General features: G+C 54.5%; 1 protein-coding gene across 4 annotated transcripts; it reads left to right on the top strand.

Moving 5' to 3' along the window:
* The first annotated feature begins 2641 nt into the window (after nt 1–2641).
* Syt3 (synaptotagmin 3) lies at nt 2642–17895 on the top strand. Of its 4 annotated transcripts, none has more exons than XM_041658710.1 (11): nt 2642–2710; nt 3336–3479; nt 4488–4653; nt 8240–8765; nt 10196–10571; nt 11812–12030; nt 13817–13937; nt 14049–14220; nt 14313–14445; nt 17140–17224; nt 17403–17895. In XM_041658710.1, the coding sequence occupies exons 3-10, from the start codon at nt 4503–4505 to the stop codon at nt 17203–17205; spliced, it is 1764 nt and encodes a 587-aa protein (XP_041514644.1). In that variant the 5' UTR covers nt 2642–2710; nt 3336–3479; nt 4488–4502; the 3' UTR covers nt 17206–17224; nt 17403–17895. The 4 variants fall into 4 exon arrangements, with proteins under 4 accessions (XP_041514644.1, XP_041514659.1, XP_041514652.1 ...); XM_041658725.1 differs by having other exon boundaries at nt 4483–4653; XM_041658718.1 differs by lacking the exon at nt 2642–2710 and adding an exon at nt 2844–2984.
* Nucleotides 17896–18234: the final 339 nt, after the last annotated feature.

Genomic DNA, 18234 nt, shown 5'->3' with positions numbered 1-18234 from the left:
TTCTGTGAATCAAGTAGGATGAAGACAGCCAGCTCACTCTGTTTCCTGGTTTCCGTGCTTCACACCCAAGGTCCTCTAACATCCCGGATGCAAATCAAGGTTCCAGATGCATGTCAAATCAAGGTTCCAGATGCAGGCCCAAAGTGACTTTCACATGAGCTCGGCCACTTGTCGTCTGTGTGAGGTGAGTACTTGCCCTCTAGGGCCTCCATTTCCTCAGCTGCCAGTGCCGCTAAGGAATAAATGCACAAGTATAACCGCTTGTTCTGACAGCACTAACCGCTAACCATGAAAGTATACCTCGGGCCCTCCCCTGAGAGTTACTAGACAGCTACTCTAGTACTGAGCTACACCTCTGTCCTCACTGGGCAGGCAGGACTTGAGATACTTTAGTCTTCAAAATAATGTTGTATTATCCGATTATTTAAATTATGATTATCAGGGCTGGACTGAAACCCCATTAGTAAAGTGCTTAATGTGTTTCAAAATGAGTTTGAAGCCCAGGCCCTCACGTGAAAAGTCAGGGGTGGTGGCACCCTCCTTTAATCTCAGCTCTGGGTGCCAGAAACACATGGATCTGTGGGACTCACAGGCCGGCCGGCCGGTCGGTCTAGCCTACTTGGTGAGTCCCTGTCTCCCCGCAAAAACAAGATAGATAGCACCCTGAAACATGCACATGCATGTGCATGCATTCACACACACACACGCACACACACGCATGCACACAGGCAAACATGTGAACCAATTATCATCATCTTGGGGGAAGGTTAGTGGCACAGGCCAGTATTTCTAGCACTCAGGACGCTGGGGCAAGAGGATTGCTAGTTCCTATCTAGTCTGGGTTCTATAGTAAATCTTGTGTCTAAAAAATAGTTTTAATTTAAAAATCCTCATCATTGCCGGGCGGTGGTGGCGCACGCCTTTAATCCCAGCACTCGGGAGGCAGAGGCAGGCGGATCTCTGTGAGTTCGAGACCAGCCTGGTCTACAAGAGCTAGTTCCGGGACAGGCTCCAAAACCACAGAGAAACCCTGTCTCAAAAAAAAAACCAAAAAAAAAAAAAAAAAAAAAAAAAAAAATCCTCATCATTTATAAAGAGGGAAACTAAGGCAGTTAGAAATAAAGCCACCCCAGGTTGCATCGTGTGCTGAACCTGCGTTTGAACAAGCGCATTTTCCTGAGTCGCACAGACTGCTAGTTCTTTCTGCAGCTGACGCGGCATGCTGGAGCTGCCTCAGATTCACAGTGTTTCTCTGGAAACGTGTCATGTGGAGCTGGCAAGCCCATCTGTGTGCACATTTCTGAGTGTGTATGTCACTGTCTGCGTCTCCCCACATAGGCATTTCTCATGAACCCTGGTCAGGCTGAGCTGCATGGCTGGGACTAACCGCTAAGGCCAGTCACACCTTTGGTGGGCAGACATCCCTGCAAGCTTCCTTGGACTGAGGGGAAGCTAGAAGCATAAGCATGGGGCCCTGGATGGAGCCAGGAATCTTTCTGGAGGCTTCTGATGACTGCAAAATGCATGCATAGGTTACAATGGGGAGGGCAATCTAGTTAAAAGGGTCTCATTGAGCCCAAGGTTTCAGACATGCTAAGAAAACATTTTCCCACCAGGCTATAGTTCAAGCTCCTCATCGGGAGATTCTACTAAACAAGGGTTCTACTGTTGAGCAATGCCCCCAGTCCCTCACAGGACAGGATTCTAGGCAGATGCTCTAGCACTAAGCAATGCCCCAGTTCCTCCCTGGGGGATTCTAGGCAGGGGTTCTACTGCTGAGCTACACCCCCAGCCCTCTTTTCATTTTGACACAGGGTCTCACTAATCTACAGAGGCTGGCCTTGAACTGGCCTGAAACTTGCTATTTTCCCTCACCATCCGGAGTGACTGGGATGAGACCTCTGCCACCAGGCCTGGCAGCCATCAGTCTTGCCCTTGGAGGTTGTGTTTATTTTGTGTAACTGGTTGGAAGAAAAGGGAGGACAATAGCAATGGGTGAGACAGGGACCTCCAAGGCAACCCTCAGATGAGGACCCCGTCGGAGGGACTGGATCTCTATGGGCCTCAGTTGGTCTGTGAAACGGGAATAACACGACTGCACTCATCCCTCTGCCAAAGTGAAGATGCCGCGAGCAGACGTCTTCAAAGCTCTGAACTGATTACCTCGGCGAGTGGCAAATATCATTAGCTGGTATTCATATGGCAAAACCCAATGCTTTCTGCTTGGTGCCAGCGCTTGATGTACATGGGCTGGCTTCTGAAACTACGTCCCTAAGGAGTAATTTCATTGTATTTTGCTGGACATCAGGATTTGGGATGCTTCGAGTCTCAAGGGGTCCATGGCAGGATTCAAATCTAGTGCCTGTGGTTCTACCTCAAACCTGAGACCTCCTGTGGCCAGCTTTGAATTCCTTCCTGCTCAACTGCAAACCCTGAGGTCCGGCTCTCTGGAGGACAGAGTATTTGTGGCCTGGGACTTTCTGAGTCCTAGCCTTCTAGGTCCCTCAGGTGGCCTCGCACTGGGTGCTGACATTGTCCAGGGAGATGCACACTGTGAATACAGCAATTTTGACTTTTGGGTTGCTTGGGTTGAAGCAGGGGGAAGCCTGGGGGAGGAGCCGAGGAGCTGCGACCGGTGTGGGGAGGAGCCAGGCTGGCACCGCGGCGGGCGGGCGGGTGCACGCGCTGGGCTGCAGGATCCGCGGCTCCGGTGAGTCCGCCCCTCCCCCTCCCCCTCCCCCGCCCTAGCCTCATCCCAAGGGGGCGGCCCCGTAGAGGTCGGTGCGTAGAGGGGCGCATCTGAAGCTGGGGAGCTGGAGTCTGTAGTGACAGCTCGAGGGAGGGGCACGTGGCCCTGGAAAAAGGGGGATCCTGATTCCAAACACCTGGGTGCATTCCACCCCTCGCCCACCCATTCCCAGGGCATGGGGATCAGTGATCTATTCCATGGCCCCCTAAGGATTAGAGCCACGTGACCTTTCAAGGTCCTGGACATTCACCTCTCCTGCAGCATCTTGGGACCCTGACATTTTAACCCTTCCAAAACCCCCCTCAAAAAAAAAAAAAAAAATCTCATCTTCTGCAGCCCAGAGATGCATTGAGGACTTCAACTCCCAGAAGCCCTTGCAGCTCCGGTGCGATGAAACCGCAGTAGCACTAGCAGCAAGACCTGCTGGGAGTTGTAGTCCCTAAGCGTTTAACTGGCTGCTGGGGGCCAGGAGGTGGAAGGGGGCGGCTGGACCTCTCTGGGGTCACCTGGGGTCGCCCAGCTACTTCGAGTAGGGCAAGACGCAAAACTTGAGCTGATTTTTTTCCCTCCCGGCTTGGGTCCACAGATCAGACACCAGCCCCTCTTCTTTGCACCTGGCAAGCGTGGAGACCGGTCCGCAGCGGCTAGGCTCGTCCATCCTGCAACCCCCATGGGCTACCGCCCTCCGCCACCTCAGCTGCCACCCAGGACAAGGCAGGGGTAAGCACAGGTGAGTCTGACCCTGGCCGAGTCGGAGTCTTCCTCAGCAGTCCCTTCACCTGACTCTGTCTGGCTCTTGTTCTTTCCTTCCAGGCCCCCTTTCCCACCCATGTCTGATGTCTAGCCCCAAACCTTGTGTCACTCTCTCCTCTCCCACCTCCACCTCTTGCTCCTGTTCTCTTTTTTTCTGACCATGCGTTTGTCTATCTGTGTGCCCAACTCTCTTTTCTTGCCTTGTGTCTGAGGTCTCCAGCCATTGTCTATTGGACTAGGAATTCAGCATCTCCTCTCTCTTCTGATCTGCCTGTCTCTTTGGAAGGTATTTCTGCCCACACTCCTGCCCTTCTTCACCTCCTCTCTCCCCCTCCCCCCCCCCCGTCTCTCTCTCTCTCTCTCTCTCTCTCTCTCTCTCTCTCTCTCTCTTTCCCTCTCTCTCCACCATGCCTTGGTTATAATGAAGTACACGCCACTCCCAGCCTCTCCATCCTGAATCCCTATGCTACACGTTTCTGTGTTCATCATTTCCTGACCTCTGACCTCTCTCTTATCTCTGTCTCTCCTCTTAGCTCCCCTTCCCTCAACTTAGGGTTTCTGTCCCCCGTGTGACTCTTCCTTCCTCCAACCCCCCAGCAGCTTCCCACCCTGAGCTTACCACTAAAGCTCTTCCACCTGCCCCAAATGCTTTCCTGCCACGGCAGGCTGCCCACTACCGATGCCTGACTCCACCTTCCACTCTGGTTCACAGAGTGCCTGCCCTGACTTCCCTGTGCTCCCCTGGGTGCATGTTCTTGTAGTCTGAGAGTGCCCTACCTTTTGCTGTGGCTCTATTGATGTGTTTGCTTCTTGATGCCTCTCACTGGATGGTGATCCCAAGAAATGTCCTTAACACCTGTCTGTTAATTCCATCTCCGGGTCCCTGAGCCTCTGCCCTCTGACCTCTGCCCCTTTACCAGTCCCTCTTCTCCCTGCAACTCTCCCTGCTCCATCTGCTTCTCTCCCAACCCACTCTTAAGTGTAGGACCACGTGGCCGCTATGTCTGGGGACTATGAAGATGACCTCTGTCGGCGGGCCCTCATCCTGGTCTCAGACCTCTGTGCCCGAGTCCGAGATGCTGATACGAATGATAGGTGCCAAGAGTTCAACGAACTGCGAATCAGAGGCTATCCCCGGGGTCCGGATGCAGGTCAGAACCCCAGCTGTCCCAACTGGCCACAGCAGCAACGACTCTGGGAAGGTCAGAGCAGGCTGCTCAGTGTTCCGCCCCCTTAGGAATCTTGCCTGCTGCTGCTCTGTCCCCAAACCTTTGAAATGGGAGAAATAGTTGTGTTTGGTCCATCTAACCCCTCACCTTGGAGTCGTTGGCCTCCTCTTCCCTAATTATAACCACCAAATATCCCCTTCAGGAATCTGATTATTTCCCTCTTTTTTTTTTTTTTTTTTTTTAAGGTGAGGGAGGGTTGAAGACCAAATAGGGCCTTATGGAGCCCAAGTTGGTCTTAAACTTGAGTCCTCCCGCCTCAGTCTCCCAGGTGCTGGGATTACAGATGTGAACCATCATACCTAGCTCTAGGACTAAACTAGCCAAAAGCAGGGGTGCTGGCGGGGGAGGATGCAGAGGACAGGAGACACCAGGATGACTGTCCAGCGTGTCCTCTGTGAGGTCACAGGTCACCTTTAATTCTCCCACCGTTGGTATGTTTAATTCTCCCACCGGAGAAGCTCCCTGAAACCTTAGTACTTAGCGATTTTTGTTTGTTTGTTTTTTAAGTTTGGTCATGTGACGTATTCATTAACTTCCACGTTGCCATGACCAAATTCCTGGTGGAAACAAAGAAGGAAGATTCACATCATAGCAAAGGGCCGTGGTCACAGCAGCACAGACAGCATGGCTGACCAGGATGCAGAAGATCCTGGGGATGCTGGTGTTAGCTGCCTCTCTTCTTTCATTGCATTCCGGCCAGGGTGGGTCCTCCCTACTCCGTGAATCCTCGCAGGAAATGCCCTCACATACACAGAGGTGTGCCTCAGGCTCCTGGGCTTTTGCTGCTGCTAGTGTGTATGCGTGAATGTGTGCGGGAGCGCATATGTGTGCATGCGTGCATGTATGCACGTGTGTGTGTGTGTGCGTGTGCATGTGAGTGCATGCATTTGAAAGTCAGAGAGCTCTTTAAGAGCTGTCCACTTTTCACTTATTTTATTTTATTTGTCTACATATTTTACTTGCATGTATGTCTGTGCACCATGTACCTGCTGGTGCCCATAGAGGCCAAAAGAGGCTGCTTGATCCCCTGGAACTGGAGTTACAGGTGGTTGTGAGCCACCATGTGGGTGCTAGGAATTAAACCCAGTTCAAGAACAGCAAGTTTTCTTAACTGCTGGCACATACCTTTTAACTTTTTTTTTTTTTTTTTTGGTTTTTCGAGACAGGGTTTCTCTGTGGCTTTGGAGCCTGTCCTGGAATTAGCTCTGTAGACCAGGCTGGCCTCGAACTCACAGAGATCCGCCTACCTCTGCCTCCCGAGTGCTGGGATTAAAGGCGTGCGCCACCACCGCCCGGCACCTTTTAACTTTTTGAGACAGGCTCTCTTATTGGCCTTGAACCCACCAAGTGGGCCAGCCTGAGTAGGTTTGTGAGTGCTGAGATTACAAGCGTGCACCATTATGCCTGGCTATTTTTATATTGGTCTGGAGATTGAACTGAGGCTCCTCTGTGCTTGCAGTGCAAACGTTTCACTGACTGAGCCACCCCCAGCCCCTTGTTTTGCATTTTGATATAGGGTCTCACTCTGTAGCACAGACTGACCTGGAACTCCATATGTACCCCAGGCTGACCTTAAACCCACAGCAATCCTCCTATCTCAGCCCCCTAGGTACTGAAATGATAATGATGAACCACCTACACCTAGCTCCTAGGTGATTCTAAATTTAGTTGACTTGACAGTGAAGAGCAGCCATCACGGGTAGATGTGGTGGGCTGTCCACATGGCAGCCCTTAATCTTTCCAGAGCGTGAACTGATAGCCCATAGCTCCCAATGTAATTCTGCACTGCCGTCAGCTACCCAGTATGGCTCACGCTAGTTCTAGGCACACAGCTGCCTTGGCCTTGCACCCTCTGGGCTGTGAAGACAGGCAGGGAGCCAGAGAGACTTGAAGGATTTAGATAGAGTTCTCTGAATGGGAATCCTATACTGGCAATGTTGGAAGTGTCTGGCCCATTTCCTCTATGACCCCCATTGTCCCGGTGCCTCCCATGCACAAGAGGCTGCTAAAATCCTGGACTCTGGTTTCCAGTAGCGTTTAGGGTTCTCAGTGGGGTGGAGTGGCCACTTAGACAGGAGCACTCTAAGGGAGGTGGCGGGATGAAGTTCAGACTTCCTGCACCAATGCCTGGCACATGTTCCTGAGATGCCCCCTCTGTCCGGAGCATCAGTCTTAGGTGAGAGATAGGCTACATCACATGTAGTTACACAGTAGCGGAAGGATTGCCGTTACACCCTTTTGCTTCACCAGGTGATCTAGAACTAGGAGGTATTTCCTTTTCCCTGAGTGTCCTTGAACACAGCAGGATGACCCAGGTGGCAGTGGCTGAGTTACCTGCTCCCACCCACCACGGTTCTCCATATAGGATAGAGCAAGGCCTCATCCTTATTCTACCTCCAATCCCAGGAGTCACCTTCACAGCCTGAAGAGTTACATCCATGAACCCCACTCCTGGTATCAATCACTAGAGGAGTCACAAAACCCCACCCCCAGTATTAATTTCCGAGAGCGACACAAAGCACTGGTCTTAAGAACTGGGCCATGCCGAGCATGCTGCTGGCCCGTAGAAGGCACCAGTTGGTGTGTGACAGCAGCCGTGAGTCTGACCATTTGAATAAGGAAGTCTCTCTGAGGCCACTGCTCATCAAGCAGTACTGAGGTGTGACAGTAAGAGCATAGGTTTTAAAGTGTGGAGCCTGTGGGGGGGTGTGTGTGCGCGCGCGCGTGTGCGTGTGTGCCTGCGTGTGTGCGTGCGTGCGTGTGTGCGCGTGTGTGTGTGCATGTGTGCCTGCTTGTGCAGGAGGTCAACCACGGATATTATTTCTGAGGCACTGTCCACCTTGCTTTTTGAAACAGACTCACACATTCACCAAGCACGCTGGGCTGACTGGCCAGCAAGCTCCTAAGGATCCCGGCTCTGCCTGCCTGGCGTGGTGCAGGCGCCAAACTCAGGTGTCACACTGGTGCGGCGAGCGCTTTCCTGACTGAGGTCTCTCCCCAGTCCCCATCGCACCACGTCTTCTGACCCCCACTTCCTGTTGTCAACACTGGAATGATTGTGTGGTTGGTCTCACTGGGTGCTCTGGGGTGGCAGGTATATTGTCATATCTCGGCAAATATTTGTTATTGTACTCGGATGTCATTTGCTTTCAGCCGCCACAGAGAGCGGACTGTAAACCCCTCAGAGGCTGAGGCAGATTCCCCAGAACAGACAGCCAAGGTTTTCCTGGTTGTCACTGAGCTTTTTGGGGTCTTGTCCTTCAGAAGTTGCCCTATGACGGAGACAGTCTTCAGGACTTCCTTCTCCAACCTGCCACCCGCTACCTGCAGAACGTGGTGTGAACCCCACCGCCTCGGTAAAGCAACCGTTATATAGCGGTATGACTACAGACGGGTACAGAGCTCCAAGTCAGTCATCCTGGGAACCACACAGGACAGTAGATGCCAGACGTTCTTGGGAGAGCTCTGACCCCTCATGATCCCTGACCTCTCTCTTCACTCTTTCCAGACATTTCCGTGAGCCTGCTGTCGGTCATCGTGACGTTCTGTGGCATTGTCCTCCTGGGAGTCTCTCTCTTCGTGTCCTGGAAGTTGTGCTGGGTGCCCTGGAGGGACAAAGGAGGCTCGGCTGTGGGCGGCCCCCTGCGCAAAGATCTCGCCCCTGGGGTTGGGCTGGCAGGCCTGGTAGGAGGTGGTGGGCACCACCTGGGAGCCGGCCTTGGAGGCCACCCCCTGCTGGGTGGCCCACACCATCATGCACACACAGCCCACCATCCGCCTTTTGCCGAGCTGCTGGAACCGGGTGGCCTTGGGGGTGCTGAGCCTCCGGAACCTTCCTATCTGGACATGGACTCATATCCAGAGGCTGCTGTGGCCTCTGTGGTAGCCGCTGGGGTCAAACCAAGCCAGACATCCCCAGAGCTGCCTTCTGAGGGGGGGACAGGCTCTGGGCTGCTCCTGCTGCCTCCCAGTGGTGGGGGCTTGCCCAGTGCCCAGTCTCATCAGCAGGTCACAAGTCTAGCGCCCACCACCAGGTGAGAGATGGTGTTGGGCTGGGGCCTTCACTGTGAGGCTTTGCTTCTCCTCTCTGTCTTCTTACCTTTGGCCCTTCTGACAGAAGGGTCAGAACAGGTAGTGGGAATCTGACCCCTGGATCCAAAGGAGGATGAGCTGAGGCCTAGACTCCTGGACGTAAGGGGAAGGGAACAGGGCCTTGGGTTCATGGGTCCAGACACAGAAACAAAGCCGACAAGAATCCAGGGTTAGACACTAGCATAGTAGTGTACAAATTATCCCGGCATTTCACAGGCTGAGGAAGGAGGAGCTAAGGTTTTCGGCTGGCCTGGGCACTTAGTGAAACCCGGTTTTAAAATGAAATAAGAAAAAAAAGATAAAATAAAAAAAAGGAAGAAGGCTAAGATGCATCTCAGTGGGAGAGCACCTGCCTAGAATTTCCCAGTGAGAGAGTGGGGGTGTGGCTGAGAGGTCCCTTGTGAGGTGCCAGGGTGGGGTCCTGCACAAGAGCTCTGGCCTAGCTTCCCGAAAGCCTTAGGTTCAGTCTCAGCACTGAACCTAAGCACTGGGGGCAGGGGTGTGTGGTTTCTGAGGGGTAGGCAATTATTGATCCCATTCAATGTGAGCTATGGTTAGTAGCCTGGGCCCAGTGTTCACCTGATCGTTCTGTCTTCCTCATTGTGTGCATGTAAGCTTAGGGTCTGGTAGGAACTGGACCAGAGACGCATGCTGTGCCCCAGGCCTCCACTCTCGGGCTCTGACAGTCCAAGGGGTATGAGTTAGGAAGACAGGGAGGCAGCTCTGGGCACTGCCAGAGCCCCACAGAGATCCCAGCCCAGGCTTGGAGGAAGCTGAAAATTCCCTGGAGGTAGAGGTACCTGGACAGACATAGTGGGGAAGCTAAGACAGATGTGCAGGTAGGGGCACGTGTCCTCACTTTCAGGCCAGAGAAAGTGAGGACAAAAGAGGGCAAGTTCTTGATGGGGGAAGCTGGGAGGCGGCAGGAGGCAGATCTGGACCAAGCCTGGGATGTGAAGCTGCAGACACCAGACCAGCCAAGGCTAGAAGTGGCAGGGGTAAAGGCTGTGTCCTGAGGGCACTGGAGAGCCACAGCAGGGTGTGAACCAAGGAGGAAAGGCGCCAACTCTTGAGCCATCTAGGGAGGGAGAAATGAAGACCAGCAGCAGCCCAGGCGGGCAGAGAACAGGCTCAGCCAAGAACAAGCCACAGAGACAGCAGTGACAGACTTGGGAGGTGAGAGGTCAGCTGAAGATGACTTGGAGGATCTGGTAGGGTATCAGAATGAAGAAGTCCAGATGCCTCTGGAGTTAGACTAGAAATGTGATAACATCCCTGCTGTAGATGGGGAAACTGAGGCTCAGTAAGCACAGGTGTCTTAGCCAGCCAAGGACAGGTCTGCATCTCACCTTGATCTCCCCTTGACACACAGGTACCCAGCCCTGCCCCGGCTCCTCACCCAGCAGACCCTGACCACCCAAGCAGACCCAAGCAGCGAGGAACGGCCACCTGCACTGCCCTTACCCCTGCCAGGCGGTGAAGAGAAAGCCAAGCTCATCGGTCAGATCAAGCCAGAGCTGTACCAGGGCACTGGACCTGGTGGCCGGCGAGGCGGCGGGGGCTCTGGGGAGGCAGGGGCACCCTGTGGCCGCATCAGTTTTGCCCTGCGGTATCTCTATGGTTCTGACCAGCTCGTGGTGCGGATCCTGCAGGCCCTGGACCTCCCAGCAAAGGACTCCAATGGGTTCTCAGACCCCTACGTCAAGATCTACCTGCTGCCTGATCGCAAAAAGAAGTTTCAGACCAAGGTCAGGGCAAGGAGGAAGGATTCACAGTGTGTGGGGGATCCACCAGGTTTGAGGGAGGGAGCTAGGGAGGACCCCTGGGTCTGAGGGAGGAGAGCTGAGGTCAGGATCCCTGGGTCTGTGGGAGGAGAGCAAGGGCCTGGAGCCCTGGATCTGAGGAAACATGGCTGAGGTCTGTACCATGAGTCTGAGGGAGGAGTCTGGAGAAGTCACCTGGGTCAGAAGAAGGGAGGTGAGGACTGGATTCCTGGAGTCGGGGGAAGAGTTCTGGGTCTGATGGGGGACGAGAGGGGCCTGGACCTGGATCTGAGGAAGAAGGCTTTGGAGGAGACTTAGGTCTTATGGAGGAGGCCTGGGATATGGATCTCTGGGCTTGAAAGAGAAGGGCTGGGGAGGACGCCCACATCTGCAGGAGGAGGGCTGGGGATGACCCCCACACCTGCAGGAGGAGGGCTAGGGAGGACACCCACATCTGCAGGAGGAGGGCTGGGGAGGACGCCCATATCTGCAGGAGGAGGACAGGGGAGGACCCCTACACCTGCAGGAAGAGGGCTGGGGAGGACCCCCACACCTGCAGGAGGAGGGCTGGGGAGGACCCCCACACCTGCAGGAGGAGGGCTTGGGAGGATGCCCATACCTGCAAGAGGAGGGCTGGGGAAGACCCCCACATCTGCAGGAGGAGGGCTGGGGAGGACGCCCATACCTGCAAGAGGAGGGCTGGGGAAGACCCCCACATCTGCAGGAGGAGGGCTGGGGAGGACCCCCACACCTGCAGGAGGAGGGCTGGGGAGGACGCCCATATCTGCAGGAGGAGGACAGGGGAGGACCCCTACACCTGCAGGAAGAGGGCTGGGGAGGACCCCCACACCTGCAGGAGGAGGGCTGGGGAGGACCCCCACACCTGCAGGAGGAGGGCTGGGGAGGACCCCCACACCTGCAGGAGGAGGGCTGGGGAGGACCCCCACACCTGCAAGAGGAGGGCTGGGGAGGACCCCCACACCTGCAAGAGGAGGGCTGGGGAGGACCCCCATGACTGAAGGAGGAGGACTGGGCCTGGCTCTGTGGCTCTCAGGGAAGAGGGCTGAAGTCTGTGTCCTGTGTCTTAAAGAGGAGGCCCGGGAGATCTCCTGGGTCTGAGGGAGGAGGCTGGGACAAAGCACATGGGGTAGACATGGAGCACATGGCCTACTGATTCTGGAAACAACACCAGTGGACATTCTGTCTGTCTCTGCCTCCACCCCAGGTGCACAGGAAGACACTGAACCCTGTCTTCAATGAGACATTCCAGTTCTCGGTGCCTCTGGCCGAGCTGGCACAGCGTAAGCTGCATTTCAGCGTCTACGACTTTGACCGGTTCTCGCGGCATGATCTCATTGGCCAGGTGGTTTTGGACAACCTTCTGGAGCTGGCTGAGCAGCCCCCCGACCGCCCACTCTGGAGGGACATCCTGGAAGGTGGCTCGGTCAGTGGCTCCACCCACATGGGCCCTCTGCATCTCATGCCCCCCCCCCCCGTCACGCTCCTCACCCTGGGTCTCACCACCTCTCCATTTCCCAACCCCGAGTGTTAGAAGCATCACTTTGCAGGGAATATGGCAGACATCGAAGCTAGGGTGGTAGAGGGACTCGGAGGGGGCTCCCTTCCCTTTCAACATTATAGAGCACTATTGTCAGGCCCTGGGCCTAGATTCCCACCGAGATATCTTCACACTGCATCCCTGGTCCAGATGTCACTGTGTAACGCATCCTCCCCTCCCCCACCATGTCTCCTCCTAACATCTCCTTTTTCGTTTCCAGACTCACAGGTGCTCAGGCCATCTCTGAAGCTCTCTTCCCTTCAAACCCTTTCATAGTCTTTCCTTCTGCCTTTTTGGGGGTTCTTGGGAATCCTGACACCTGGATCTTCAGCTATCTGATGTACTGGGTTTCTTCTGCTTTTCCCAGCATCAGTACAAAGAGCCCACACCCCTGACCCTGATTTTATGACTTCTGCCAGGGACCTGTCATTCCTCTGCAGCACCAGTGCCATGCCCAGGTCTGGCTGAGTGTACCCAGTCCTTGAGTTCTCAGGCCAAGCACCCAACCCCAATTCCTGCCATTCTGGGGAAGCCAGGGACTGAAGAGTGAGACAAGAATAGCCTCATATCAGGAGAGGGCAGGTCCTCAGCTGTCAGGGTGATGGTTGAAGCAGGTGCCTGCAGCTTCGTTAGGAGCTCTCCATGGTCTGCTTGCTTGTCTTTAGGAACTCACATCCACCCTGCTGTCACCTGAGGCATGACACCCATGCCTCCTCCGTGTCTCCTGCCCAAGCCTCCTGTTCCTTAGCTAAGGTCTTTTCTCCTCCACTCATCCACCCACGCCCCCCCCCAGTGGGGAAGCCCTGAGAAAAAGGTAGGAGAGACAGCGAGACCTAGAGAAGCAATTGCCAAGGATGACCAGACACTCAGAGGAGACAGGGTTGGTAGCTGGAGGCCACAAAGAGAAGAGACAGACATAGCCCTGCAGAGAGCCTCCTTACTGTATGACTCAAGGGTGTGAAGATTCCCTCAGAGCACAGGAGACACACAAGAGCAGAACGGCACTTCCAGGAGGCCGGTCGCTCCTTTCTTCACATTGACGCAGTGGCCAGAGCCCCGGGACCCATCCCCTAGGGATGCCAGCCTCTGACCTACACTGACTCAGACCCTGCTCAGACTGCTCGCCATTGTCCAGGCTTTCCCCAGGCTGTTCTGTTAGTGAAACCCTTCCCTCCTCACCTGGTTTCATCCCCGGCCCTTTAGCTTCAGCATTGTGTCTCACCAGCTCCCGTGTCCCCTACCACCGAAGCCTGGTGTCATGGTGTCTCACCAGCTCCCGTGTCCCCTAACACTGCGCCCTGATATCCTGATGACTTACACCTGCCATGATTGCTCCCCTTTCTCTCTAGGTCTCTGAGTCTCAACTGCGTCTCTCTTTTGGTCTTTGCCCCCCACCCAGGTCAATCTTCTGTCTCTCTCCAATCTCTACCCACTTCTCTTTCTCTCTGCCTGTCTACCTTCTCTCAGCTTCTGTCTCTCTCGTTTCTCCTTTCCCTGGTCCCTGTGGCCCACTCACTCTCTCCTTTACAGAACAAAACAGGCTTTGATGGTGGTGACCAGCTGTGGGGCCTTGGCCGAGAGTCAGACTGTTCCGTGCATAGGAACCTAGCAGTAGTGCAGAGAGAGGCGGGATGGAGAGAGAGTCACACGCTGCCCCTTGTCTCCACTGCAGGAAAAGGCAGATCTTGGGGAGCTCAACTTCTCACTCTGCTACCTCCCCACGGCTGGGCGCCTCACCGTGACCATCATTAAAGCCTCTAACCTCAAAGCAATGGACCTCACTGGTTTCTCAGGTGTGTGCGGGTTGAGGCCTGAGGAAGAAGGTTGGGTTGCGAGACAGGAGAGCTAAGGCCCTGACCCCTGGGCCTGAGGCCTCGGCTCAGTCCCACGGCTTCTCTGCGCAGACCCCTACGTGAAAGCCTCTCTGATCAGTGAGGGGCGACGTCTGAAGAAACGGAAGACCTCCATCAAGAAGAACACGCTGAACCCCACATACAATGAGGCCCTGGTGTTCGACGTGGCCCCCGAGAGTGTGGAGAATGTGGGACTCAGCATCGCAGTGGTGGATTATGATTGGTGAGGGGCTCCGACAAGGCGGGGCAAGGCATTGTGGGGGTGTGGCTGGCTACTTCCCCGACCTTCCCAGTAATCACCTCCCCAATCCCCAGCATCGGCCACAACGAGGTGATCGGTGTGTGTCGGGTGGGTCCGGAGGCTGCAGACCCACACGGCAGAGAGCACTGGGCGGAGATGCTGGCGAACCCTCGCAAGCCTGTGGAGCACTGGCATCAGCTAGTGGAGGTAGGTGAGGCCGCCTCTGCCATGCATGAGCACTGGAGCCAGTGAGGACCCCGGCTGCCCGTGCTGACTGCCTGGGGGCTAGGGGAAGTCACTCAGCCTCTCTGTCCTGTTTCCCTCACTTGGGGCTAGCAGCTGTGGTGAGGGCCGCTGGGAGGATTCAGTTTGTCAAGTGCTCTGCAGTGGGCAGCTGCTATTCTTTCCCACATATGCTAAACACATAGGAAGGAACTCGGTGATAAAAACCTTTTTTTTTTCTCTCCCTCGGAGCAAGGTGTGAATATTAGTAGATGGTGGTGTAGTGGGTGAGAACAATTTTTTAATGAATAAAATATCAGGCAGGAGCGCGTAGCTCAACAACAGAGCACTTGCTTGCCACGTGGTTTGGTCTCCAACACCACAAACCACACTTGCAACAACAACAATAAATCCAAAACACAGCACAACAAAATGTCACGGGACAGCGTCTATTGGAAAGACTGTTGTGTGTTTGTTTCGTGCCTAGGGGCTGTAGTCTGAGTCTTCTGAGGTAGAAGGCCTTCCACACAGGCCCTGGGAGGACTTTGTAGAAGAGAGGGCATTGGGGAGGGTCTTAGGAGGAGGTTCAGGCGGACAAGGTGGAAGGGGACACAGGCTGAGGAGACTGGGCAGCAGTAGCCACTTCTTTAAAACTGTATTTTATGTGCAGGTGTCTTGCCCGCTTGCATGTCTGCACACCATGTTTGTACAGTGCCTGCAGAAGCCAAAAGAGGGCATGGACGCCCTGGAGTCAGGCTTATGGACAGTTGGTAGCTACCCTGTGCACGCTGGGAACAGAACCCAGGTCCTCTGGAAGAGCAGCCAGTGCTCTTAGTCATTTCGCCACCTCCCCAGTCCCCTTCTGTATTAGAAGCTGGGTCACCGCCTATCAGCCTAGCAGATGCTGTTTGTTCCCTTGGGGCTGGAAAGACACTTCTGTTCGTAAAGCGCTTCCGTGAAAGCACAAGAACTGTTTAAATCCCCAGAACGCAGGCAAAAGTTGGCCGGAGTCACACCCTGAAACCCCATGGCAGGAGTCAGAGATGAGAGCCTGGGGCTCACCGGCCAGCACAGCCTGATTGAGGAGCCCAGGCCACAGGAAAAGACTTTGTTTCCAGCACAAAGTGGGGGTGGGGGGCTGGAGAGATGGCTCAGTGGTTAAGAGCACTGCCTGCTCTTCCAAAGGTCCTGAGTTCAATTCCCAGCAACCACATGGTGGCTCACAACCATCTGTAATGAGGTCTGGTGCCTGCAGGCATACACACAGACAGAATATTGTATACATAATAAATAAATAAATAAATAAATAAATAAATAAATATTAAAAAAAAAACAAAGTGGGGGTGGGGAAATGGCACAATGGGTAAGAGCTTTGCCCTGCAAGCCCGAGGACCTGAGTCTGAGTCCCCAGCACCCATGGCTGCCATGGCTGCAACCACAGTGTTGGGGCAGAGGCAGCCAGGTCCCAGGGCTCACTTCCAGCCGCCTAGCTGAAGTGATAAGCTTCTGGCTCAGGGAGAGACCCTGTCTCAAGGAAATAGAGAGAGAGCACCTATCGAGGGCCTCTGTATGTGTGTTCACAGACCTGTGCACCTGCACACACATTCACATCACACAACACACACATGCACAGCACGCACACACAGCCATGCTCATTCATGGGTCCACTTGAGAAATATTGACAAATTTGTCTTCACTGAAGCCAAGAATGTAAAATTACTTGTAAGTTATGTTTAGTTTGTTTGTTTCGGGTTCTTTGTTTCTTGGTAGTTTTCCATCACTTTGGTATTCTGAGGAAAACTCTGCCCTGAAACTGTCTAAACAGGTGTGTGCCGCGGGAAGAGGAGACACAGAGTCTGTGTTGAGTTCCAGGCCAGCCTGGGCTACAGAGTCAGCTCCAGGTCTGATTGGGCTATGGAGTGAATCTGAGTCAGAGGCTAGCCCTTCGTCCAAATCTGAGTCTGATTCTGAGGCTAACCTTAAACCTTGGTCTGGGTCTGAAGCTAAGCTTAACCGTGGTCTGAGTTAGGCTAACCTTAACCCTGAGGCTGAGGCTAACCCTCACCCTCTCCACTGTGAGTCATCCCCCTCCACACACACACACACACACACACACACACACACACACACACCCTTTCCAGCAGGTTGAACAGCCAAGGCCTGAGCTCAAGGTGGACTGAGATCCTGAGAAAGAGACCCCACTGTGAGAACAGAGGCGGTGTCTCTGATCCAATGACCTCACTCACTCCACTTCTCTGGAAACTTCCAGGAAGCGACACTGCCAGCACTAGGAGGCGCTGCAGGTTGCCCTTTGCTGGAAAGTGCGCAGCCCCTGAGTTTCAGCCCATGGTGCTATGTGTGGCCACAGACAGAGCCTCCACCCAGACAGCCTCTGCCCGTAGCCTGCTTGTCACTTCTGTGCAGGTCCCCAGTACCCAGAAACTCAGAAGAGAGTTTCAAACTTCTGAGTCCCAGACCCGCCTCAAGGCCCCTTTCCATAACCTTGTCTTTCTTGCATTCATAGGGATTTATCTTTTGTGGCTGAGTTCCCCCACTGGTAGAATGGATGGTATATCATTTCCCACACCCTCTGGGAACCAAGTGAAGACAACATGTAGCTAAGAAGTGGGGCCAAAGCTTCCTACTGGGGTAATTGTTCTTTTTCATCCCCAACTCCAGGAGAAGACTCTGACGAGCTTCACGAAAGGTGGCAAAGGACTCTCAGAGAAAGAGAACTCAGAGTGAGGAGACCCAGAGAAGGCAGGTGCGCCTCTGAGCTCTGGCTGAGGGAGCAGGGCTGGGCCTGGAGCCCCGGGTCTGAGGGAGGAGGCCGGGCTCCAGTGGGCTCCAGTGACCTCTCTCCCCTCTTAGCTGGCACAGCTGCAGGAGGTCCTCCCTAATCCATCTGGGCATTTCCTCTCCCTTTCGCTCCTGTTTCTTAGGTCTGGTCTAGGCCTGGGATCAGACCAGTGCCCTCAGGTCCCATCCCTTCCTGCCCGGACTGTGAACTCATCTCCTCGAAGCCATAACGTCCGAGCTGCTGGTGCGGGGCGGCCAGGGCCTGCCCCTCCTCATCTGGAGGTGTGAGACTGGGAGGCCGCAGGTCCAGCTCCCTGTTTCAGGGTGGGAGGTTCTTGGCCTCCATTGTCTGTCTCTTATCCCCAGAATTCCGCCTAGAGGCAAGGGGTTGTGCATGTCTGGGGACCCCTGACCCCATCCCTCTGTCTGTCTGTCTGTCCCTTTGCTGTTGTCTAAGTCTTGGTGTTCTGGCCTATGACCTCACCGTGAATGTCGACAGACCAATCCTTGATGTCCCCCAAACAAACACAGCCTCCAGCGTCCAGCCCCCTGTCCCTCGTCTGCCTCTGGCCAATCCCCTCCGCTGCTGCTATCTATCATCACCAGAAATAAACACACTCTGTGGGTCTCGTTCCACCTGGGCTCCTGTCTCCCTGGGGCCAGGAGCATGAATGGCAAGGCCACTAAGTGGCTTCTCTGAGGTCAGTCTCTACATGATAATTTCAGATGAAATCCAGAATAGAATTTCCAGCTGTTTGAGATGAAGTGACAGAAATCTCCCGTGTGCTTCTAAGAAATCTTCCATCCCAGGGCACTGACGGGGCCCAGAGGCCGGCTGGGCCTTCCTCTCTTCCACACAGGCTGTCTACCATAGCACGGCATCCGGTTCGTATGCAGTGACATGCAATCAGGCACCTCCAGCAGGGCCCTCCCTCGTGCAGTCATCTTGTCCCTCTAAAGACCTAGCTGGAACTA

The sequence above is a fragment of the Microtus oregoni genome, unplaced genomic scaffold, assembly GCF_018167655.1.
Source record: "Microtus oregoni isolate MIOR12 unplaced genomic scaffold, Mior012 000000F_ref0000247, whole genome shotgun sequence".
Taxonomy (NCBI): Eukaryota; Metazoa; Chordata; class Mammalia; order Rodentia; family Cricetidae; genus Microtus; species Microtus oregoni.
This window is presented reverse-complemented; position numbering and strand designations above follow the sequence as displayed.

Excerpts from the sequence above, each read along its gene's own strand:
- Syt3 (XM_041658710.1), top strand. The coding sequence starts at position 4,503 with ATGTCTGGGGACTATGAAGATGACCTCTGTCGGCGGGCCCTCATCCTG. Across the intron at positions 8,766-10,195 it reads AGTCTAGCGCCCACCACCAG|GTACCCAGCCCTGCCCCGGC; the intron begins GTGAGAGATGGT and ends CTTGACACACAG. Across the intron at positions 14,446-17,139 it reads ACTGGCATCAGCTAGTGGAG|GAGAAGACTCTGACGAGCTT; the intron begins GTAGGTGAGGCC and ends CCCCAACTCCAG.